General features: G+C 51.6%; 1 protein-coding gene across 1 annotated transcript in view; it reads right to left on the bottom strand.

The window, feature by feature from the left end:
- Positions 1-10,187: 10,187 nt before the first annotated feature.
- Positions 10,188-24,995, bottom strand: part of FAM163A (family with sequence similarity 163 member A) — a 70,392-nt gene continuing 55,584 nt past the window's right edge. Inside the window, exons 3-8 of the mRNA XM_010375668.2 lie at positions 19,708-19,738; positions 17,460-17,551; positions 15,923-16,004; positions 13,224-13,245; positions 12,090-12,204; positions 10,188-11,507 (exon numbers count right to left, since the gene is read on the bottom strand). Of these exons, the coding sequence (XP_010373970.1) occupies positions 11,097-11,507; positions 12,090-12,182 (504 nt within the window). The 5' untranslated portion in view covers positions 12,183-12,204; positions 13,224-13,245; positions 15,923-16,004; positions 17,460-17,551; positions 19,708-19,738 and the 3' untranslated portion in view covers positions 10,188-11,096. The remainder of the gene's footprint in view (positions 11,508-12,089; positions 12,205-13,223; positions 13,246-15,922; positions 16,005-17,459; positions 17,552-19,707; positions 19,739-24,995) is intronic.

The following is a 24,995-nucleotide window of genomic DNA, read 5'->3' as shown; positions in this document are numbered from 1 at the left end:
TGGCCCTGGAGTCTCCACTGGCTAGGCTGGGAATGGTTCTAGACACTGGTCCCAGGCTGGACGATGCGTGTTGGTTCCCCATGCTCCTGTGCAAGGGGCAGAGCTACAGTTGCTACTGATGTACCAAGAGGCTGACTGTCCTCAGTGTGCCCACTCCAGGAGAGAACCATGGCCTTAGGTCTTGCAGCCCTGCCCGGCCACTCAGGGCGCTTTACGTTGCAGCAGTGCTCTTGGTTTCATGCCACTGCCTTTGGGAGACAGCAGTGTCTGTGGATACTCTCTGGACCTGGATACCCAGGTCAGTCAGCAGCTCCTGAAAAACCTGCACCTGAAAAAGTCCAAGTCCTGACCTCCAGACTGCTGCCAATGGCTCTAGAATCCTACCTTTCACAGCTGGACACGGAAGCAAGAAGGGTGATGGAACCATATTGGGTAAGCTGGCTTTAGGGAGCTCCAGTCTGGAAGAATCTATAAATGACCAGCTAATTTTGTTAGGTTGGTCCTGATTGCTGTGTAAATCCCAGAAGGGAAGAAGCTCAGAGAAGCAGGGAGAAAGAAACTGAAAACTCAGATGCTACCAAAGGAGTGTGGCTTTGGTTGTTCAATACTTTGTGCTCCAGATCATGAAGCTGATGAGGAAAGCCCTGGCAGGTCTCCGAGTGCTCTGAGGTACAGCTCCGAGCAGACGCCCCTGCTCCAAGTCCTCAGAATTACCCCATTTGTTGCAAATGGTCGGACTGTGGAATCATTATCCCCAGGAGTTCAAACTGCAATCTTACTAAACCTCTACGGTCATCATGTGCTTCGGTGTAAATGAAGCCCCAGTATTTTATCCTCTTAAACCTTGTAACCTAACAGGATGTGGAGAAATTGAACTCTGGGACACTGTTGGTGGGATTGCAAAATGGTGCAGCTGCTGTGGCAAACAGGATGGTGGTGCCTCAAAAAATTGCAAATAGTATTACCACATGATCCAGCAACTCTACTTCCAGGGACAGAAGTAGAATTCCCAAAAGAATGGAAAGCATGGTCTCAACAATGTATTTCTTTTCTTTTTTCTTTTTTTTTTGAGATGGAGTTTCCCTTTTGGAAACTCATTGCTGGAGTGCAATGGTGTGATCTCGGCTCACTGCGACCTCTGCCTCCTGGGTTCAAATGATTCTCCTGCTTCAGCCTCCTGAGCAGCTGGGATTATAGGTGCCCACCACCACGCCCGGCTAGTTTTGTATTTTTAGTAGAGATGGGGTTTTACCATGTTGGCCAGACTGGTCTTGAACTCCTGACTTCAGGTGATCTGCCCGCCTCAGCCTCCCAAAGTGCTGAGATTACAGGCATGAGCCCCTGTGCCTGGCTCTCAATGATGTGTTTTTACACCCATGTTCATAGCAGTGCTATTCACAGTAACTAAAACGTGGAAACAACCCATTTATCCATCCACAGATGAATGGATAAGTAAAATATAGCATAATACAGTGGCATATTATTCAGTCTTAAAAGGAAGGAAATTCTGACCTGCCACATGAGATGAGGACATTATGCTGAGTGAAACAAGCCATTCACAAAAAGACAAATACTGTATGGTTCCACTTATGTGAGGTACTTAGAGGATGGCAAAATTATAAAGGCAGAAAGTTAGAATGGTGGTTGCCTGGGGCTGGTGGTCGAGGGAATGGGGAGCTTTTGTTTTATGGGTACAGAGTTTCAATTTTGCAAGATGAAGAGTCATGGCAGTGGTTGGTGGTGACGGTGGCACATTATGAACGTGCTTGATACCACTGAACTGCTGCCCACTTAATGGTGGAGGTGATAAGCTTTATATGTGCATTTTACCACAATAAAAGACTTTGAAAGAAAAAAACCCTCCAGCCTATGAAAGACAGGAGTGCATCTGGTTCCTTTAGTCAGCTTTGGCTGGCTGCAAAGCGTGTGCAAGGCCCTGTGCTGGGTGTTGTGGCCAGTGCAGTGGGGAATGCAGCCTGGAAGAACAATCCGTCTGCAAGGGAAAATAAAGGGCGCGCCAGATACCAGCAATCCAGCCACACGCAGTGAGGTGGAGAGAGGATGTTTTGCTTATCCAGAAAAGGGAGTGATGGCTTCCAGGAGCCTCAGGGGAATGAATCATAGAATCCTGGACAAGATTTGAAGGACAGGTAGGATTTGGGTGGGTGGAGAAGGGTGCATGGGGTCAGAATTGTAACTGAAACTCATTCCAGGTAGATGGAGAAACTTTCTAAAGTTGTTGGTTTTGAACTGTTTGGGGGAGGGGCACAGACCCTTTTTGAATACCTGATATGCTCACATTTCTATTGAATCCCAGCGGGTTCCTAGATCTCAGGATCATTTAAATGGATCCGTTTGGGTGGGGTTCGGAGCGGAGGTCTGGCGATGCCAGGAGTGTGTGCCTGGTTTGTTCCCTCACCCCTACTCCCTGTGGTCAGGGCTCCACTTGCTGGGACATTCTGGGACCATGAGATGGCCCAGTGCAGCAAGGTCTGGAGAGGAGAAGGCTGTGGGGTCTACCCCAGTGGACAGCTTCTGCCCGGGGACCTGTGAGTGGTCTGCCCCGAGGCTTCTGCCATCTGTCTCCTTGGCTGGCACAGCCCAGGAGCTCAGTGTGCTCACAGCCTGGGAGGAAGGAGGCCAGGCCAGGCCAGGCTGCATGAGGCTGAGCCGCCCACCTCACCACTGTCTCTGCCCGAGCCCTGCGCCCTCCCGCCCCAAGGTGTCTCACTGCCTTCTCTCCACTTCAGTCTCCTCTAGCCCTGCTTCGCTCAAGTCTCCACTGTCTAAAATCTACTACTTACGCAAGCCTCCCCAGCATGTCCCCCAGGACAGGCTGTGAAGCTGCATTCCAATCCCTTTATATTTGGAGTTCCTTGAAGTCAGTGTTTGCTTGGGAGATTTCATCCTGGGGGAACAGGAGTGATGACCCCTCATCATCCTGCCTACCTACAGATTTACTGAGCCCCATCCTTCCAACAGGATGAACCTACCTCCAAGCCTTGCTTACATACAAAAATCGAACATATCTGTTAAAAAATAAATCAAACATGAATGGTTCCAGAGTTTCTGCTAAGAGTGATGAAAAATCTTTGGAGGCCAGTTTCAGTGGCTCATGCTTGTAATCCCAGGACTTTAGGAGGCCAAGGCAGGGAGATTGTTTGAGCTCAGAAGTTCGAGACCACCCTGGGCAATATGGTAAAACCCCAACTATATAAAAAAATACAAAAATTAGCCAGGCGTAGTGGTGCGTGCCTATAGTCCCAGCTACTTGGGAGGCTGAGGTGGGAGGATCACTTGAGCCTGGGAGGCAGAGGTTACAATGAGCTGAGATTGCACCACTGCACTCCAGCCTTAGTGACAAAGCCAGACCCTATATGCTGTCTCAAATAAGACAAAGAAGAAAAAGAAAAATCTTTGGAAACATAATGGTAATGGTTGCACAATACTGTGAATATTAATTAATTAAATTTATTTATTTTGAGATGGAGTCTCACTCTGTCGCCCAGGCTGGAGTACAGTGGTGCAATCTCGGCTCACTGAAACCTCTGCCTCCTGGCTTCAAGTGATTCTTCTGCCTCAGCCTCCCGGGTGGCTGGGATTACAGGCGCACGCCACCACACGCAGCTAATTTTTGTATTTTTAGTAGAGACAGGGTTTCACCATATTGGTTAGGTTGGTCTCTACCTACTGACCTCGTGATCAGCCCACCTCTGCCTCCCAAAGTACTGAGATTACAGGCATGAGCCAACACACCCGGCCTTTTATTTTTATTTTTGAGAGACAGAGTCTCCCTCTGGCACCCAGTCTGGACTGTAGTGGTACAGTCACAGCTCACTGCAGCCTCAAACTCCTGGGCTCGAGTGATCCTCCCACCTCAGCCTTTCAAGGAGCTGGTACCACAGGCATGTGCCACTACACCTGGCTACTTTTTCCTATTTTTCATAGAGACAGGGTCTTGCTATTTTGCCCAGGCTGGTCTAGAGCTCCTGGGCTCAAGTGATCCTCCCATCTTGGCCTCCCAAAGTGCTGGCATTACAAGCATGAACCACCACACTGGACCAGCACTGTGAATATTTATTAATACCACTGAATTGTATACTAAATTTAAAAAGGTTAAAATCACAAATTTTATATTATATAGTATATATTTGTTTTTACTGCAATGAAAACAGATACATATATTTTTTGATGGAGTTTTTCTCATTGCCCAGACTGGAGTGTAATGACACCATCTCGGCTCACTGCAACCTCCGCCTCCCGGGTTCAAGCAATTCTCCTGTCTCAGCCTCCCAAGTAGCTGGGATTACAGTCATGCACTATCACACTCAGCTAATTTTTGTATTTTTAGTAGAGACGGGGTTTCACCATGTTGGTCAGGCTGGTCTTGGACTCCTGACTTCAGCTGATCCACCTGCCTTGGCCTCCCAAAGTGCTGGGCAGGTGTGAGCCACCGCTTCTGGCCAACAAAAATATTTTTAAAAAATTCATGGGCCAGGCACAGTGGCTCACGCCTGTAATCCCAGCACTTTGAGAGGCCAAGGAGGGCAGATCATGAAGTCAGGAGTTCTAGACCAGCCTGGCCAACATGGTGAAACTAAAAATACTAAAATACAAAAATTGTCTCTACTAAAAATACAAAAATTGGCTGGGTGTGGTGGTGCGCACCTGTAATCCCAGCTCCTCAGGAGGCTGAGGCAGGAGAATTGCTTGAACCTGGGAGGCAGAGGTTGCTGTGAGCCGAGATCGTGCTACTGCACTCCAGTCTGGGTGACAGAGTGAGATTCCATCTCAAAAAAATAAACAACAAAAAAATAAAATAAATTCATACAATGTGAATGAACCTGTGCCAGCTGACACTGTTTTTCACTCTAGCCTTCTGCCCTTGACTTTGTGGGGAGAAAATTGTTCAGCAGTTGGAGGATAACAGGCCCTTTGCCTGTTGAAAGCCCCTAGAGAGGCTCAAAGGGAGCCAAGTCCCTGTTCCAGAGCAGGAAGGCATGGCGTGTCCTGTCCTAAGACATGCAGGATGTGCTGGAGGCCGCTCTCCACTAACAAGGCATCCCTCAGGGCTCTTTCGGAGACTGAGGCAGGAGGATCACGAGGTCAGGAGTTCAAGACCAGCCTGGCCAAGAGACCAGCCTGGCCAGTACGGTGAAACCCCGTCTCTACTAAAAATACAAAAATTAGCTGGGTGTGGTGGTGGGCACCTATGATCCCAGCTACTTGGGAGGCCTAGGCAGGAGAATTGCTTGAACCCAGGAGGTGGAGGTTGCAGTGAGCTGAAGATTGTGCCACTTCAGCCTGGGCAACAGAACGAGACTCCAACTCAAAAAAAAAAAGAAAAAAAAGAAAAGAAAAGAAAAAAGAAAAAAAAGAAAAGGTTCTTTAGGACATTGGTCCTCCATCTTCTCAGTTGGAAGCTTCCAGAAATAAAGTCACCTTCCTTACCCCAACACCTTCTCTCAACTTATTGGCTGTCATGTTGTGAGTGGTAGAGTTTGGACTTGGCTGTACTGCTAATGATAGTGGCTACCACATGTGCCATTATCATTAATGTGAAGAATCACATTGGGACCAGAATGCCCCCTGTATCCATTAAAATTAAGTGAGGTGTCAGCTCACCTAATTTTTTTATTTTTTGAGATGGTGTCTTACTATGTAGCCCAAGCTGGAGTGCAGTGGTGCAATCTCGGCTCACTGCAACCTCCGCCTCTGGAACTCAAGTGATTCTCAGTGCCTTAGCTTCCCAAGTAGCAGGGACTACAGCTGCCTCCACTTCGTCTGGCTAATTTTTTGTATTTTAGTAGAGACAGGATTTGACCATGTTGCCCAGGGTGGTCTCAAACTTCTGAGCTCAGGCGATCTGCCCGCCTCTGCCTCCCAAAGTGCTGGGATTACAGAAGTGAGCCACCACACCCAGCCAGCTCACTTAATTTTAATGGAATACAGTGGGCATTATGACCCCAACTTTACAAGTGAGAAAACTGAGACACAAAGAGGTCCCCAAAGTTGCCTAAAGTCACACAGTAAGTGGTAGAGCCAGGATTCCAGCTGAAGTCTGCTTCCATATCCCACCTTCTAACTGCCGCCACTAGACTGCTGTGTCTGCTGGGGTGTTAGGTCACAGGAGAAAAGAGATAACGGCTTTGTGACCCAGGAGCTCCTCCTTCACCTCCTCCTGCCATCCTCAGCACGAGCCAGCTGCGGTGAGGGGTGCTGTGTGCTGGGCTGGAGGATGGAGCCATGTGCAACTCCTCCTGAGGCACGCTGTGAAGGTGCAAGTGTTGTGTTCTGAGAGGTTGTGCACTACGTGGTTCTCCACCCAGTGAGCTGATGGGCAACGAAGGAAGGATGGCCGTTGGGAGGGGGAGCTGGTGGAGAGAGGGGCCAGCTGGGGAGGAGGGCGGAGGAGTAGCTTGAGTCAGACTGAGGAGCGCAGGGGAGGTGCTGGCTGTCCTTGTCACTCTTCTTTAGGAAATGCCTCTGTCAGTGCCTGGGGTTCAAGGAGTGTGGGCCGTTTTCTTTCTGAGTTCTGAGCAAATCAAGCTGGGGCATTCTGGGGTATGCTGCCCTATCCCAGGAGTCTCAGCCTTAGGTAGTTTGGCAATCTTCTCCTATAAATAATCAATAGACCCTGAATAGCACTTGTAAACTTGAGCGTAGAAAACTGGGTGAGATGTTTTTATGGTGAAAGAAGCTTCTCCTTCAAGTCCCCCCAGAAGCCTCAGGGGCAGAGTGCCAGGGACAGGTTTTGGGGATGTGGGCTGGATAATGCCATCATGGGGCCGCTGGAATCTGGGGTGCCAGAGCTGTTGGTTGGAAAGCCCCCGGGTATGAGGGCAATGTGCCACTTTGATGAGGGCCTCTGCCTCGCACTTTTTTGGGCCTGAACAGTGCAGAAGATGAAAACTTCTCACCCAGCTTTCTACGTTCAAGTTTCCAAGTGCTGCTCGGGGACCACTGATTATTTCCAGGGCAAGACCACCAAACCACCCAAGGCCGAGACTCCTGGGATAGCACAGCACGCCCCGGAGTCCCCCAGCTCGATTTGCTCATAGCTCAGAAAGAAAACAGCCCACACTCCTTGAACTTCAGGCACTGACGGAGGCATTTTCCAAAGAATAGTGACAAGGACGGCCAGCACCTCCCTTGCATTCCTCAGTCTGACTCAAGCTGCTCCTCCACCCTCCTCCCCAGCTGGAGCTGAGGCTGAGGGCAATTGAGGGCCACCAGGGAGAAGAGCTGGGTCAGGGCTGTGACCCACCAGCAAGTATGAGGCCAAGCAGATGTGCCAGGTGAGAGGCTGGAGGCCAGGTGGGAGCTGGCTGCCCTGCGGCAGCAAAGGAGATGGCTGGAGGTTGGGATGGGTGCAATGATGAGTGTGCCTCAGGGTCCGATTTCTGTTCCCATAGGACAGCTGTGGTGACAGAGCTGTGGCCAACTGCTCCCTGGGCTGAGGGTGAAGGAAGCTGTGCTCCCACTGGTGCTAGGGAAGGCTGCTGCGGGGCTGGAGGCCTGGGTGCTGGACTGCTGGGGAAGGCTGCCTGCTGCACCCCCAAGCTGCAGTCAGGGCTCGCCCTGAGGCCCTGAGGTGGGGAGAGAGCAGCTCTCTCGTACACAGCCATGTGCACATGCGCGCGCGCGTGCGCGCACACACACACACACACACACACACACACACACACACACACACACACACATTCTCACTTCATCCCCGAATTCTCCCTTCCACACACAAAGCTGGTTTCCAGTTCTCCAGTCCCCCTCCATCCCTCTCCGCTTTTGTAGTCTCTGCTGGACTGCACTGGGGATCTGGTCCCAATTCCCCACTTCCCTTGCTGCCCCTGTAACAAAGGGCTGGCCATATGACATGATCTCCTGAGGCTTCAGAGAAGTGATTTTACCCCGAGCTACACAGGCGGGAAGACCACCAGCCTGGAAGGTGTGTGGTGGGTTGGGAAGAGGGGAAGGGCAGGAGCAGGGGCTGAGGCCTGGGTTGCCCCCCAGGGAAACTCACTATCCTCAGCAGGTCCTTTCAGCCACTTTCCCAACAAGCAGCAAATCTCCGCCAATTGAACTCTGACCGAGGCAATAGGGGCACGCCAGGCAACAAGGTGGAGGTTTGCTAGCGTGGGAGCAGGGAGAGCGTTGAACATAGACGCTCTGGGTATTGACGAGGAGGCTTCACCCTTAAATCCACACCAACTGCTCCCTTCACTTCCCCCGGTGAAGAACGAAGGACCCTGTGGGATTTCTACTTCGAATCTCTCATTTATTCCGACATTCACTCGGTTGCGACTCCAAGTTATCAAAGATGCAAGACAAGAAGTCTATAGCAGGAGTGGTGAAGTGGAGGTGGAGAAAGACTGCGGAGAGGGCTATGTTCCTGGCCCCTCCTTCTCTTCCAATTTAGGGCACCAGTTTGAAAAGAGTACAAATAGTGTCCCTTAGCACAAACCAGACAGCAGAAAAGGACAGTGCAGTTGAGTGGGGGAGCTCCCTTTTCCACAGGGTGGGGCCCTGCAGCTGCAGCGGGCAGGCAGGCAATCTCCAGCCTGGTTGGAGACCGTGCCCTCCAGCCTGGTTGGAGACCGTGCCCTGAGCAGCGTGGGCTATGTGGGGAAGAGCTGGGGCCCACCGTCTCTCCAATGCCCCAAACCCAGATTGTGATTTGTGGGGCTGGCAGGGCTTAGCTAGGAAAGCGGTAGGAGGGAGGGGATTGCACAGGACGCTTGCACTCAGGGACCCCATTGATCAGGGGCAAGAAGCGGGTGATGGTTAATTGGGTCTTGATTTTTACAAAGGCTGGATGTAGGAATGATGTCATTTCTGGCGAGGAGGACGTGGCTGCTGTGGTTGATTGGCTGTGGAATTCCAGGGGAGCAAGGCACTAGGAAGTGGGGAACGCTGCCAGGCCCAGCAGCTCGTCAGGAGCTTGCACTTGGCCCAGTTAGGGCTGGCTGTGGGACGCGCGTGCTGAAACTGCTGCTGAAAGCTGCCCCTCTGCGCCAGGAGACAGATTCCACTACCCCACCTACAGCTGCTTCCTGGTACAAGAGAAGTTACCATTTGAAGTGACTCCATAGGAGAGTCTGACAAACATGCTTGCTTTTCACTGACAATTAAAATTGTTTTGCTGCTAATCTTGTTTTATGGTGGTCTTTCATCCATCAGCAAGCATCCCTGCACACAAGATCAGAGAGTTGGGTAAATACATCCAGGCCCTGCCAGGATTAGGGCAAGAGGGAGTGGTCTGGGCCGGCAGATCTTTTTCGGAAATTCTCACTTTTTGGAGCACTAAAGGGTTCTTAGTCTATGTGGGCAAGCCTCGTTTCCCTGGAATAAATGGAATCTCAGAGATTAGTGACTAGTCCTAGAGCTAATGAGTGACCAAAGTGTGACCAGAGCCCAGGTCTGTTTCTCAACCCAGGGCACTTTGATTCTAGATTGAGATGTGAGGTGACAGGTGCCTTAATAGTGGCGCAAAAGATGTGCATTCCCCTCCTCTTCCCTGCCCGCTCCCTGCTCCCTCAGCGGCACCCTGACCTTTGTCAAATGCAGAATCAAGATTTCAGCAGGGGGGCTAGCCCTTTCCCTACCCCACCCTCCTTGAATTCAGTGACTCAGGAGTGGGAGGGGGGTTAGCTATGCCCTTAGAAGGGGGCCAGCTTCCGCAGAGGCCACTGGAAAACTCATCAAGATACTCACAAAGCATAAAGCCACTGCCACATTCTAAGTGGGAAGTCGGAGTTGGAAATGAGGCTGGTGTGAGACACAATAAAAGGCTCATTGCCAGGAGACTGGGCAGTAGGGCGGCCAAGGGAGGGCGGCGAGCGTGGACTCCCTAAGTCACGTCCCTCCCATCCTCAGGACTGGGCTGTCGCTCTGGTGGGTTGAAGATCCTGCTCAGCGGCGTCACGGGTGGACGCTCACGTAGACTGCGGGCTCTGGCGGAGTCCACGTGGTTTCAGCCGCTACAGCATCGCCTCACAGAGACTCCGTGCTCTTCCTGTTCATTAGCCCGCTGGCTGCCATGGGGATTGGCCACGTTAACCAGCTTTCGTTCAAGCTGTTTGGGTATCAGACTTTTCCTTCTCGATGGTACATGGGAGACCTTTCCTTCCTGCAGCTCCTGAAGGTACAAAGCCCCTGGTGCCTACCCGTGGTGACTAGTGTGTGTGTGTACACCTGGGAACGGGCATGCACACACCCTCACAGGACTGCATCCACGCAAGCTGCTCGGCGTGGTGGGCTGGGCCGAGAGACAGTCAGCTGGTCTCTTTGCTAAGCTACTAGAAGTCGGCTAACAAAAGTGAAAAAGCTTCTCCAGCAGGGGGCGCTGGTTCCTAAGGCAGAGAAAGGATTTCGGAGAACACAAGGTTAGACAGTCACTTTCTGGTGCAGTCCCCACAGGCAACTTAGGCTTTAAAGTCAACTTGACGTGTTCCACGAGGAAGGGGGCAGGTGAGATGTGATACGTTCAGGAATCAACGTCCCTACGGGAGCAGCTACAGTGACAGCAGTAGCTATGGTAACCAACGTACAAAACTTGGTTGTGAACTAGCTGTTGAATTCATCTCAGCAAGCTCCTCCTGAAGCAGTGCCGTTGACCCCCCCGCCCCTCGCTTCTCCAATGTTGGAATTGCAGCTCTCACTTCTCCCCTTGCCCTCTGTCCGCTTCTCCTAGGCAGGGATGCTTCATCTCCCGTGGACCCTGGAGGGCTCCAGAGCCTTTGCTGAGCTTTCCCCGGTGCTCCTTTTTGCAGTGCAGCAAATTCAGGGGACTGGGGCACACTGCGAGGGGTTGTCGTGGTGCTAGGGCTGCCAGAGGAGTGTCCCAACCAAGAAACTGGCGAAGCTGCAGACTTGACCTAGCAGTCCCCCACCTCTGGGCCACAGAGTAGGAGCCAGGCCCTGTCCTGGTTCTCAACGCACTCAAAAGCTTAAATCCTAGTAAACCCTCCACTGTGGAGCAAGAAAAGCCAAAGAAACAGAGACAGCCCCTGTGGGGCTGCTGGAGGGTCATCCATCGCCCCCATGGCCCCCGCCAGGGCAGCAGTGTGGGTGTGTGTGGAGGTCAGGGGTGGAAGGGTTTACACGTCTGTACTAATAGCCCTTGGATTGGTGAAGGCCTCACGCCCAGAGCCTGGCCAGGTCACCGGATAACTCTGGGGTGCTGCCAATTTGAGGGATGAGGGTCCCCCCTCTTTGTAGTATGTGGGAGCAAAGGAGAGCCTCTCGCCTCCACCCCCATTGGGCACCATGTCAGCCGTCCGTATGTAAAAGGGGGAGCTGTATGGGGAGCAGGTAGTGCAGTGGCTCGCGGCCACCCCGCAGGGCTGGCTGCAGGGCTCGCTGGTGAGAGGTGCCAGGTTGCCTCTGCCGTCCAGGGCTTGGGAGCTGCAGGCATTGCAGCTGGGGCCTCTGGGATGTGTGGGAAGGTCGTGCTCCCGCTCCTCCTCCTCGTCTGCATCCTCGGTTCCGCTCTTCTTGCAGCAGTAATACTGTGCGGAAGGGGAGAGGGATGCCTGAGAGGATGAATGCTTCCCCGACCCCACGCATTTTTGAGTGTGCACAGGTGCCCCTGCCCCTGCTCCTTGGAGAACCTAGTGCCAAGCACTGAACCCCAGGGGCCTGCTCCACAAGTTTCTATTCCCAGCTTTGCAAGGCCAGTGCTGCTTTCCCTTTCCCCTCCCACCGCTCCTCGCAGTAACTCCGGGCTGTGGTTGAGTTGGGCAGGGACACACACGTATTGAGGACACGGCTGGGGCTGCTAGCGGCAGCTTTCAGAGCCTCCCCAGAATGGTACTCTTCCCACACCCCTGAAATCTCAGAGGTGCAGGACACACAGCCCAATGACCCCGTATCTCCCCAGCACACTTTCTGTGTGCTCTGAGCGGGCAGGCTGGGGGGTGCTTAGCTTCCTTTTGACCAGCCCCAACTCCCAGCCTCCTTGACTTACGCCTGCCACATTCCATGGCTTTGGGCTCTGTGGGCCCTGAAGTCAGCCTCCAGTTTCTGCCCCCATAATGAAAAAGGTTTGCTGGTGGCCTGGCAGCCTCTAGCTACGGGTCCCGGGGACTGACCTGGAGCCTGCAGTAGCACAGGACAGCAATGATGCAGAGGAGGATCACCGTAGCTAGGATTCCGCCAGTGATCACAACCGTTCCCGCTGTCATCCGCCCGGCGCCCCATCAAACTCTGCAAAGATGTGCGGAGGGCTGAGGACCAGCTGTGGCTGCAGCCCTGGGCTGGGCCCGGGGGGAGTCTTTCTGGAACTGCCCCGAGGCTGGGGCAGCGGGCCTGAGAGCAGCAGGTGCAGGGAGGGCCAGGCCCCAGGGGCTTCCTGAAGGCTGAGGACTGGCTCTGGCTCCAGACCGGGCCAGCCTAAGTGGGGGAAGTTGGAGGTGTTTGGCACAGGGCAGATAACAGCTGCGGGAGGGAAGAGAGAAAGCTGAGTGCTAATTCTGCCCCTTGCTTCTATCCAATTTCAAAAAGTTCTCACGATCTTTCCCCTTTGGTGCTCTTCTCGCCTTTCCTCTCCCCTCATATCCTTCTTAGCCCCGGCTTCTGCGTGGCTCCAGACACAGAGGAACAGCTGCTGCTGATTGCGGGGCTCCTCCCTGTGTGGCATCACACTAAGCACCCCCACGCATCTTACCACATCCTCGCGATAACCCTTCGGGGCAGTTATTAGCTATCCCTACTGCACGCATGCTAAACGGGGGCTGAGAATAATTTGGCTGCGATTCCACCCAGCCCGTTCATCCCCAAGGCTGTGCTCTTGATCCCCGCCATCCTGGCACACACCCCATTGGTCCCTGAGCCTTTGTCCCAGGCTGGCGGGGAAAGGGCCAACTCTCAAAAACATCAGGTGGCTTTTCTCTGGCTCAAACCCGCACTTCTTTTAGCGGTATCTCTGTTCTTCAAACCCTCCTGAAAAGCAAGGGCAAGGCAAGCCCAGAGGGAGTGGTGTGTGGCATCCTGGGCCCTGGAAGGCTGTGGCCAGACTGGGGAGACTGGTTGTGGCTTCTGAGGCTGAATGAACAGGACAGAGGCAAGCTCTGGGCATGAGGCTGTCCTGGCTTCAGGCAGATTATCCTTTTAGGTCAGTAAATGAGGATTTCTGAGCCTGCCAGGTGCACTGGGACCAAGGGGGCAGGAGAGTGGGGACTAGGGACTTGGCATCTTGGAGATGGAAAAATGGCTAGATCACTTACGTTCAGTAAAGGGAACGGTGACCTGCAAGACAACAGAAAGGACAGAGATGTTGGAATAAGAGAGTTACCTGCTGAAAAAGGCCGGAAGGGTTAGATGATTCCCAGCCAACCCTCACTTTGCTTTCTTCACTGTGTGGCATATCATCAGTGAGCCCACAGACCCCAAGTCTGGGTCTCCAACTGCTAGCAGATGGACATTTCAGTGGATGTCCCAGTGGTCATCTCAAACTCAATTATGACAGGTTAAAGTCATCACCCTGCTCTCCAAATGGACTCCCCGCCTCTGACCTGTCTGTCTCTGTTGGTGACTCCACCATAGCTGCCCCAAAGGGCTTTGCAAGTTGTTTATTACTCAAAGGGTAAGTGGGGCTAGAACCCAACCGCACTCTGCTCACAAAGCTGTGCACCCTGGTGTGTTCACCGGGTAAAAGGGGTACCTTTATCTCTTCACCCAAATATACCACCTGCCCACCACTGTCATCCTAGAGAGCTGCACCTGCCCAGCAGCGCAGCTCCAAATCCACTCCTGCTCTGTGGACTAGCAGCGTGGGCATAACCTGGGAGCGCCACTAGAAAGATGGCATGTCAGGCCCTCCACAGGACTAATGAGAGTTTGCATTTTCACAAGGTCTCAACTGAATAAGTTGCACATTAGAGTTTGACAAGGCCATGGGATGTTCCCCCAGCTGCCCAGAATTGAAACTCCTCAAATTCTTCTCTGGCTTCCCCAGTCTTCTGTCGCCCACTCCAGTGAAGACTCGTCACCTCTCAAGCTGCAGTGGCACAATGGTTTCCTAATGAACCTTCCCAGTTTTGTCTCTGAGTACCCTTCCTGCCACCAGCTGTTAAGCCTTTCTTCACACCCCTGGGCGTTTCTGTGACTCTCATGCACCACCTTGCCTGCAGGATACATTTATCTGCCCATAAACTTTTAGAGACAGCTTCAAAGGCATAGCCACCCCCCAAGTTCCTGCATGCTCACCCTATTTATCTTTCCCTCCTCACCTCCCTTTCTTCCGCCTACGTGATCTGCTGCCCCATCATGCAGTCCCTCTGTTCCTTTTTTTGGAGATGGAGTCTCACTCTGTCCCCCAGTGTGGAGTGCAATGGCACAGTCTCGGCTCACTGCAACCTCTACCTACCGGGTTCAAGTGATTCTCGTGCCTCAGCCTCCCGAGTAGCTGGGATTACAGATGTGCAACCCCACACTGGGCTAATTTTTCTATTTTCAGTAGAAACAGCATTTCACCATGTTGGCCAGGCTGGTCTCGAATTCCTGGCCACCCACCAAGTTGGGTGATCCACCCGCCTTGGCCTCCCAAAATGCTGGGATTACAAGTGTGAGCCACAGTCCTACAGTTCTTAAGCAGCTTATTGCCTAGTGATGAAAATACACGGGGCAACCCTTACGACACAGTGTGAGACTCGTAGCCACAGAATCGCAGACCAGAACTGTGGAACACAGAGTGGGGCAGCTAATGACTCGGGGGGAGATGCTCCACTGCAGGTGTTGTATTGAGCTGAATCCTAAAAGGTGAGTGACAGCCTTTTAGGTAGACAAGGTGGGGAGGGAAATGAACAGTCCAGGGGTGTGACGAGAACAGTTCCAGGAACTGCGAGGGATCTGGCAAGGCTGGGACAGGCCAGGGCAGGCATGTGTCTGGAGAGGCAGCAACCTGGGCAAGGAATCTGGATGAACTCTCCTGGAGGCCGTGGGGGTTCCTGAGGGGGCTTTCGACAGGGGAGTGTGTGGTCTTTCTTTTTCTGTCTGTTTAAATCCTGCCCTTCCTTCAAGGTTCTGAGAAGCCTCCCCTGAGTGCCCCAGCCCTGATGCTGTCTCACTTCTGGGCTCCTACTGCAATGCCCTTCACGGTTCGCTCTTCAAATCCCACTTGGTGGGATAAGAGTCAACTTTTCATGTGGGAACATGTTGACTCCTCCACTATATTATAAGTCCTCTGGGATCAGGGGTTGTGTCTTACATGGTCTCCTATCCCCTGCAGCCTTATGCACCATGTCTGACACATGGTGTCAGACTTAATAAAAGCTCACTGTTTAGCTTGTCACAGCCCTGGCAGTTATGACTCTGACAGACCACCAGGGGGCAGCAAGCTGTATCTCTCAGCTCAATCCCATCGGCAGACTTGAGCGTCCCTGTTTGAGACCACTTTGATTTTGCCCAGGTGCATGGTGGGCCATGCTTCAGAGGTTTCTTGGGGCATCTGGAGGTGGGGCCAGATGAATCTCAGCTTGGGGAAGGCGTAGGCACTTTCACTACAGCACCACTTCATCCCCCCAACACTTCCCTGCATATTAATCGCTGAGGGCTGCTTATGGACAGAGGTCTAGGAGTGACCTGAAGCTGGGGAAGCAGCAGTGATCCACCCCACAGACAGGCTTGGACTAGTGTTCCAGGATGTGCCCAGCCTGTTTTAGGAGACAGGGAATTATGGAGAAGCCGTATAAGAACAGTGCCCTCCCTCCTCCCTGCCCCTGTCCTGGGACACCCCTCTTTCGGGACCACACAGGTTGCGCACAGCAATGGACTGGACACTGAGGGCATGGCAGTGTGGGCAGAGCTGGGGTTCTCAAGGCCCAGGTTCGAGGATCACCTGTGCCACTGAGCAGCTACCCCATATTGGAAAATGACCTTCTTTTTCACTTCTAAAGCAAAGATGAACAAAACACTCAGTTTTCACATTCCTCTGTCTCCCTCGCCAGTAGGACCGTAAGGAATTGTAATCAAGGATCGCCTCTCTTCCTCTGAGTTCTCAAGTGTGACTGTGAGGAACGAGGGGGATGGGCGTGAGAGCTCTTTGTAAACTAGAAAAGACCCCACAAACAACCATGTTTGTGGGGAGAAGGAAGGCCTAGACCTGTTGTGGCTGTTTAGGTCTGGCCTTAAAATCATCAGCCAGGAAGGGACATGTAAAGGGTGTGAGATGAACTAATCAGCTCTCAACAGTTTCCCTGAAGGCTCAGTACTAATGGAAAAAAAAAAAATTTTTTTTTTGAGACAGGGTCTTGCTCTGTCGCCCAGGCTGGAATGTAATGCTGTGATCTCGGCTCACTGCTGCTTCAACCTCCAGGGCCCAAGCGATCTTCCCACCTCAGCCTCCCAAGTAGCTGGGACCAAAGGCGCGTGCTACCACACCCGGCTAACTTCTGTACTAATGGTACAGTTTAGCATTTAAATTCCCACATTCAGTGGCTCTCTATGATTTCAGGAGGGCTCATTGTCTCTTTGCAATTAGATGCAAATGCTGGCAGTAACTTCTTACACCCAAACAGCAGCTTACAGTTTACAAAGTGCTCCATTTATGCTCTCTTATGGCGGGCGGGCTCTGAGATGGCCCAAGTGGTCACTGCCTCCTGGCAGTTATGCCCTTGTGTACTCCCCCACCCCAAGTATGGGTGTGGCCTGTGACTTGCTTCTAACTAACAGAATGGGTAATGGGATGTCACCTCTGTGAATAGATTATATAAGATTCATACTATTCTCTTGCTAGCCATTGACTCTGATGGTTTTGATACTGAAAGTTGCCATGTTGGGGAAGCCCATGTGTGAAGAAACCTAGGGTGGCCTCTGGCCAATTCCTGGCTGAGGACTGAGGCCCTCAATCCAGCCCCCCAAAAGGAACTGAACAGCCACATACATGAGAGTGGAAGTGGATCCTTCTCCAGTTGACCTTGGGGATGAATTGACAACCCCAGCTGAGACCTTGAGGCAGAGGGTCAACCAGCCACGTCTGGACCTCTGACCCACAGAAACAGAATCACTGTGTATTGTTTTAAGCTGTTGAGTTTGTGGTCGTTTGTGATGCAGCAAAAGATAGCGAATACACATTCTTGAATCTTACAAAAGCCCCAGCAATGCTGGAGGAGAAGCGAGACCATTAAGTCATTTGTCTAAAGTCATAGGATAACAACTGTCTGCGTCAGGGCCCACGGGCCAGTGCTGTGGAGTTTCTAACACACCAGCTGCCTCCTGAGGTGTCCTGAGGACAGGAGAAAGAGGTCCGTATGTTCCCACCCAGGTCTCAGCAGGTCTGGGGCAGAATGACTCAGTGGTGGCCAAGTTAGGGAATGGGGGTAGCCAGAGGACAAACCTGCTGCCCACTAAAGAATCCTAAGGGCCTTCCCTCTGTGACCAGGACTTTCTCAAGCTCCTTCCCCACTGGTGGCCCAGACACCCTCTCCCAGGGGAAAAGGGAGTGGCCCGTGCCTTACACTTACGTGAAACAGCTGGAGCAGTGGTGGCTCAGTCACGCAGGCTACGCCTGAGCAGACAGTAGGTGGGGGTGCGTCATGGCCAAGGGCATCAGTCCCTGCCAGAGAAGAGAGAGGAAGACCCATGAAAGCCAGACAGGAAGGCTGAGAACAGACAGGCTCCTGCTGGCCCCCAGGTGTGACCCCATGGCTCTAGAGTGGAAGTCTCTCCAGGGGTTTGCTTCTTGAGGGTAAAGCTCTGCAGCTGCCTTGGTTTCCGAGGCCCCAGCCTGAGAACCTGAGGACAGACCTGTAAGGTTACGTCTACCCCAGCTGTGTCTCCTTCCCTCTGTGGTGCTTCTGGAACCCTGTGCCCAGGGCAGCAGCAGAATGCTGGGCACGTGTCTGGGAGGTGATGCTGAGCGGGGCAGGGCGCTCGGCTGGTTTTCTCCTGCTCCACTGGAGGATTTGGATCTGTGCCCAGTGGATGCATCCTTGTTGCCTGCATGACTGACCCTGCTCTTAACATACATCTTTCCCAGCCCCTTCCCCACCGTTTCCTGGTCCTATTTTTTCCCAGTGCCTGGGCTGCACACTTCCTTCCCCTACTCCAATATCCTGACTTCTATCAGGCCAAAGATGGCGACTGGACAGCCAGAGGAGCAAGTTCAGGCTGCTGTGCTGTTGGGGGAGGGGAGGCAGGGTCCTCTCGAGACATCCAGGAATCCAGGGTAGGCTAATTTTTGGGGGTCTCTTTACATTCTTTTATTTGTTTATTCATTTAACCAATCAATCTAACCCAGGACAGTGCTGATTTTTTTTTTTTTTTTTTTTTTTTTTTGTGAGACGCAGTCTTACTCTGTCACCCAGGGTGGAGTGCCACTGCAGCCTCGGCCTCCCGGGTTCAAGTGGTTCTCCTGCCTCAGCCTCCCAAGTAGCTGGGACTACAGGCACACACCACTGTGCCCGGCTATTTTGTGTTTTTAGTAGAGATGGGGTTTCACCACGTTGGCCAGGCTGGTCTCAAACTCTTGACCTTAAGTGATCCTCCCGCTTTGGCATCCCAAAGTGCTGGGATTACAGGCTTGAGCCACCGTGCCCGGCCAGGACGGTGTTGATCTTTAAATAATCACTCAACATTATTCGGAAGAGTCTGAATCCTACACTGAGAGAAGGAGGGAGAGGAGGGATGCCCTGTGGGGGTGATGCTCAGCCCTGGCTCAGAGGTCCCCAGGAGGAGAGGCCTCCCTGGGTGAGGGATGTTTGTATTGGGGAGGAAACCCAGCCATTAACCATATCCACAGAGCCACCTTCCAAGGGGACAGGGCTAACCACCTCCAGGTTCTCACCCTTGGCCAGAACTGGAGCTCAAAGGACAGACATTAGCATGATGCCTCAGGGACTAGGCCTATCTGAGCCCAGCAGCTCTCAGGGGAAGAGCCCTGGGGAAAGCTGAGAAGGAGGCAGAGTGACTGTATGACAGAGCAGCCCTGTCCCCATTATCACCTCCCTCCTAGATCTAGACCTTCCTACACTCTCCCAGCTCCTGCCTTGGACATTCTGGGCACTTAGGCTTTCTTTTCTCCAACATTTTCTCACTCAGATTAACCTGTGACGTAGAGTTTAACGTCACTGGGTATCACAGAGGGGCTCTTCCTGCACGAGTTCTGACACGGCAAAGCATAGAAATCAGAAGGCGAAAGTGAGTCTAGGGCAGGGCCCTCTTCCCCTGGCTGTGCACAGACTATACAATGGGAATGTAAGAACATCTGTCTCAGGATCCATGGATGCTTTCACCCACTTTATAAAACATGGATAGGACTGTAACTTGGTGAAGGTTTGGTGAGGGGATTTCCATGGTGAGAGGCGTTGCTGAGCTATGTATCCCAAGGGAGGAGAGCTCTGGGGCTGGCTGTCTTGAGTCAATATTGTGTAAGTGTCAACAGGGAAAAGACCTCTACTGAAGAGGCTGCGGGCGGCCTCCAGATGCCCAGAGGCTGAGCAAGGGGTTGCAAGAGACTCCCGGGATAGAGATGCAGTGCTTGAATGGGTGAAGGGAACTTCAGGAGAGAGGGGTCCAGTCCAGCAGGGAACCCCAGGAGAGCCCACAAGAACATTTTCAAAAGCAAGAACCAGTTTTAAGTTTCTCCAAGCTCTCTAACCAGTAAGAACCCCGAATTTCAATCCTGGCAAGTGGTAAAACAGCAGCTCCTGGGTGGTGGTAGGGAAGAGAGAACAGGGCGATGTAGACAGCAGAGGGACGTGTGGGGCCCACCTCAGGTGCTTCCAGCTTGAGCAGAGCGAAACTGGAAGAAAGGAGAAAAACAATGCAGTCAGAATAAGAGTGTTTCATTACTCATGATTATTATGCATTTTTTTTTTTTTTTTTGAGATGGAGTTTCGCTCTGTCATCCAGGCTGGAGTGAAGTGGTGCAATCTCAGCTCACTGCAACTTCCGCCCCCTGGGTTAAAGCGATTCTCCTGCCTCAGCCTCTCAAGTAGCTGGGATTACAGGTGCCCGCCACCACCCCCGGCTAATTTTTGTATTTGTAGTAGAAAGGGGGTTTCACCATGTTGTCCAGGCTGGTCTCAAACTCCTGACCTCAGGTGATCCACCTGCCTCGGCCTCCCAAAGTGCTGGGATTATAGGCATGAGCCACCACGCCCGGCCTCTGATGCATTCTAATGTCTGAGTGGACTATCTATAACTTACAGTTAACTACAAGGCTATCACCGAAGACTGGATGAAAAAGAAATGGGATTGGACCAAGTTTTTTTTCTAGGGGCAGGGGAAGATTTCTCCCACTGAACACATTTTACAGGGACATTTGAAGAAAAAAATTAAAGTTGCTTTTTGAGCATAAATCATGCAACGTGCTTGTTACTTATAGAAAAATGATCCATGGAAATGTAAGGACTCCAGTGTCTTTTTAAAACACTTTTATTTTAGGTTTGGAGGCACAAGTGCAGGTTTGTCACACAGGTAAACTCATGTCATGGGGGTTTGTCGTGCAGATTATTTCATCACCCAGGTATTAAGTCTAGTGCCCAATAGTTATTTTTTCTGCTCCCTCCCTCATCTTACCCTTCACCCTTAAGTAGGCCCCAGTATGTATTGTTCCCTCTTTGTGTTCTGGGTTCTCATCATTTAGCTCCCACTTATACGTGAGAACATGTGGTCTTTGGCTTTCTGTTCCTGTGTTAGTTTGCTAAGAATAATGGCCTCCAGCTTCATCCATGTTCCCGCAAAAGACATGATCTTGTTCTTCTTTATGGCTGCATAGTATTCCATGGTGTATATGTACCACATTTTCTTTAGTCTGTCACTGATGAGCATTTAGGTTGATTCCATGGCTTTGCTATTGTGAACAGTGCTGCAATGAACATTTGTGTGCATGTGTCTTTACAATAGAATGATTTACAATATCTTTATTTTCTAGATGATGAAACCAAGTTCAGACAGGACAACTGACTTGTTTAACACACACAGCAAGGCAGAGATGGCACTGTAGAGGTCCCAGGCCAGGGCTCTTCCATTTGATGTTGTCTCTCCTTCCAGAAGATCTGCACTTATTTCATCAGGAGCTAGGGTGTCCCCTGAAGTGGAGTTGATGGTAACTCTGGCTTGACAGTAACAATTACCTGAGCCACGTACTAAAAAATGGAGACTCCAGAGTTACTGAAGCAGCATCTACAGGATGGGGCCCGGGAATCTATATTCTTAGCAGGTTTGAACCTTACCATCTGGCCTTTTGGAAAATGATGCAAGAAGAAAGTTCTCTGGGAGGATTTCAGTCTGGAGGCAGTAGGGGAGGGGAGTGATCTTGCAGAGCCCGTGGCATCATCTGGTGCCCATGACAAGAGTGGCTCTGGGTTCTGTGCCCTGAAGGCAAGCAGGACAGGGGGCAGGAGGAGGGGGAAGCCTAAGAAGAACCAAAGGCATGTGGCATTAGCCTGGGTGGGGATGGAGCCAATAAAGTGGTCAGATGGGGGGCCTGGCCGGGCGCGGTGGCTCACGCCTGTAATCCTAGCACTTTGGGAGGCTGAGGCAGGTGGATCACGAGGTCAGGAGTTCGAGACCAACCTGGACAACATGGTGAAACCCCTTCTCTATTAAAAATACAAAAATTAGCTGGGTGTGGTGACACGTGCCTGTAATCCCAGCTACTTGGGAGGTTGAGGCAGGAGAATTGCTTGAACCCGGGAGGCGGAGGTTGCAGTGAGCTGAGATTGCACCATTGCACTCCAGCCTGGGCAACAAGAGCAAAACTCTGTCTTAAGAAAAAAAATATAAATAAAAGAATGGGGGCTTTAAAGCCATTTGTCTAGTAGAGGCTGGAGTTGGGCACTAAAAGCCACCCTGATAGAATGTGCTGGGAAATGGGTCTCTCACTCCCCAGGAGACCAGGGGTCTCTGCTTTATCTGAAGGGCCCCCTGTTCTCAGTGACCTCAGCCTCACTGAAGCAGGGTCACCTCGCCTCACTGCCTGGATGAATGCTGGCAGGAAATGCCAGCTGCGGCTGGCACCAGCACATGTAATTAACCATCGACTGCCCCCTGCTCCTTGCTCAGCCCCCTGAGGAGCACAGGTTAATTGAGTGGGGCCTAAGCACTGGCTGATCTCAATTTCTCTGATGCAATTAAGCCTTCTCCACTCATTTATTAACTCATGAAAATGACACAGCAGGTTAGCAGCCCCAGAGAAGAGGAAGTTTCTTTTCCTGGTTACCTGTCTTCCTGTCCTGCAATCCTCAGGCAAGGCTGGAAGAAGGAAATGGGGAAGGGGTTCCCTTTACTTGGATTGTATGTATGCCCATTACAGAGTCTTGACCCCCAGGATGAGGGTTTGAAGAACTAGTGACCACATGGGTTCTCTTACCCTAGATGGGTAACTACAGCAGCAAAGAGATGTGCACTCTTTGAGAAGGGGTCTCTCTGGGAGACACAGGACTCTTGCAAATCATCAAGAAAAGACCTCCAAGAACCCCAGTGTAACAGTAGGCAATGGACAAGTGGTTTACCCTAAAGGCTCCCAAGGAAATGAAGAGATGCACAAACTCATTAGTAATTCAAGCAATACAAGCTGAAGCCACAATGAGCTATGGATTGGCAAAAGTCAGGAGCAGGATAATGCCGAGCATTGGTGCAGACGTAGGTATACAGGAACACTGGTGGTGGGCATGGCTGGGGCAGCCACTGAGGGAGTGACCTGGTACCACTTAGTCACAGCAAGTACACATATGGCCCATGAAATAGCAATTCTGCTCCTGGTTCGATGTCCCTGAAATTTCTTAACACGGCCATAAGGGGTCATATGTGAAGATGTTTGTTACCATGCTGGGCTGTTTATGATGGTGGGGACTTAGAGGCAACCTCAGTGATCATCACTGAGGAACGGACCCGAAAACTCAGGTAGATGCTATCACAGAGGATATGCACCTGCTGAAAGCAGAGGACCAGATGTGGCACTGCAACACACAGCAGCCGAGGAGAAAGCTTAGCACAGTGGTAAGAGAAACAACGAAACAAAACCAAACCACCAAGCATGAGAGGCATAAGAATTCTGCTCACATGGATTTTAACTACAAGCATACAGATCCACAATCCACATGTTCGAGAACACATACCAAAAAATGAATACACATTGTGGCTGCCTATGGAAGAAGGTAAATGAAAGTGAGAGTGAGAATAAACAAATAAGACGTGACAGATCTTGCACAGACCAATGATCATGATACTGTGCTATGATCTGAAGAATACAGTTAACTTAGTCTTCGGCATCTGAAGTCCAACTCAAACAAAAAGAGAAAAGAAAGGAGGCTTTCACTTCCCCCAGGGAGCCTTTCAGGATTGACTAAATGCTGCACATTTTTGTTTGATCTTCCTGAGGCCTATTTGTCCTCCAGTATTGGCGTTTATTGATACACGGGTATCCTGTGGGTGTATTTTGTTTTCTTCTTTACAGTTTAGACCATTTGGGGGCACAGACTTGGAATCACGTGTCTTTGTTAAGCTCCACTCCAGCCGCCTGCCTGGTATCTGCACATTCTGAAGGCTGGAATGATCAGGTCTAAGGGGGAAGTTGCTTTGCACAGAGTGCTGTCCCCACACAGAGCCTTCCATCCTGCTGTGCTCTGCTGTGCACAGTGGAAAGAGCACTAGGCCAAGAGTTCCAAGATTTTGGGTTTAAACCCTATTTTCTGCATTCATTACCCGGGTGACTTTGGACAATTAATGATCTCCTTGAGGCTCATCTGTAAAACGGAGATAAATAATACACCTTTCTCTACGGGGTGAGGATTACTTGGGAAAATGACGGGGGGACGGTGATCTTTAAAATCACACTGCCTTCTAAAAAGGGCTGACATTGTCCCAAGAGCCTCGGGGTCCCTGCAGTTAGCCCTCCGAGCTGCTCACGGGAGAGGCGTCTCCATGCTCACTCGTCCCTGGGTGAGTCTGGCTGTGCTGAGGTTTGGGAGTGGCCCTGGGAGAGCGTGTGGGTGTTGGGTGGCAGGCAGATCAGGGAGGGTGGGGTGAGGAAGAGAGATGAGCCCTAAAAAACAGCTGAGGCTGGGGGATTCCGCTGGGTCTCCTGGCCAGTTAAAAATCCCAGCAGTCAGGCACTGCAAAAGGCTTCCAGGAATTGGGAGGTGTCTTATTTAATTCCAGGTTTTTGTGGTGGTGTCTCCTCAGTGTGAGTGCTATTTTTCTTCTCTGTGGCAATCCAATGAAGGGGCTGAGTGCCCATCTGGATGCATATACAAAGCACACAGAAGACAGTCACAGCAAGAAAAATTCAGTGGAGGGAGGAGTTTGGAGCTAGAGGTGACCATGAGAACAACAGCTCTCAGAACAGAGTTTAGGTTTCTGCTGAGCCCTATTATGGGGGTTTGAGCAAGTCCTATCTAGATCCTGCGGAACATGTGACCCCAGCTCATATTTGAGTTATGCCTGAGGTAATGCATGTGCAAATGAGTTTGTTATTCCTCTTCTCTTCCATTCCATCCTTGATGGGCTGCTCAGAACAGAACATGACCCGCAGGCTCCTGATCATGACCTTGACTGGACCTCGTCTGGCTGGGCCTTTGTGTCTCAGCATCCTTGTGGAAACTCTGTCATTCCCCTCATTTATCCTTCATCTATTACTTACTGAGCACTAAGGAAAGTGCCTGGAATGGAGCCTGGCCCCAGGGACACAAGACGAGAGGCAGAGTGCCCTCGAGGAGCTCACAGGAGGGGACGACAGAAAACATGGCCTGTCCTCTGGTTTCAGGAGCTCCAGTGTCCAGTCCACCTGTGGAAGGCCTGGGGGTGACTCTGCAATCTCTGCCAGACCACCACGGTCTGACATGGCTTGGAGCGCACAGACGCCCTGGAGTAGGCACACTCATCAGGCTTGTTCAGTGCTTGGGGTTACAAATAAATATTTGCTGCAGATAAACAGAGGTGCCCTGCTCCTCCCAGCCAAGGGCTGCCTCAGAGGTGCTGCCTGCATCCTGGATGCCTGTCAAGGGCAAGGCTGAGCATACCCCTTCCCTGATTGGGGTAACACAAAACAGGCT

This window comes from Rhinopithecus roxellana, chromosome 8 (assembly GCF_007565055.1).
Source record: "Rhinopithecus roxellana isolate Shanxi Qingling chromosome 8, ASM756505v1, whole genome shotgun sequence".
In the NCBI taxonomy this organism is placed as follows: domain Eukaryota; kingdom Metazoa; phylum Chordata; class Mammalia; order Primates; family Cercopithecidae; genus Rhinopithecus; species Rhinopithecus roxellana.
Note: the sequence above shows the minus strand (reverse complement) of the source record. Positions and strands in the feature narration are given on the sequence as shown.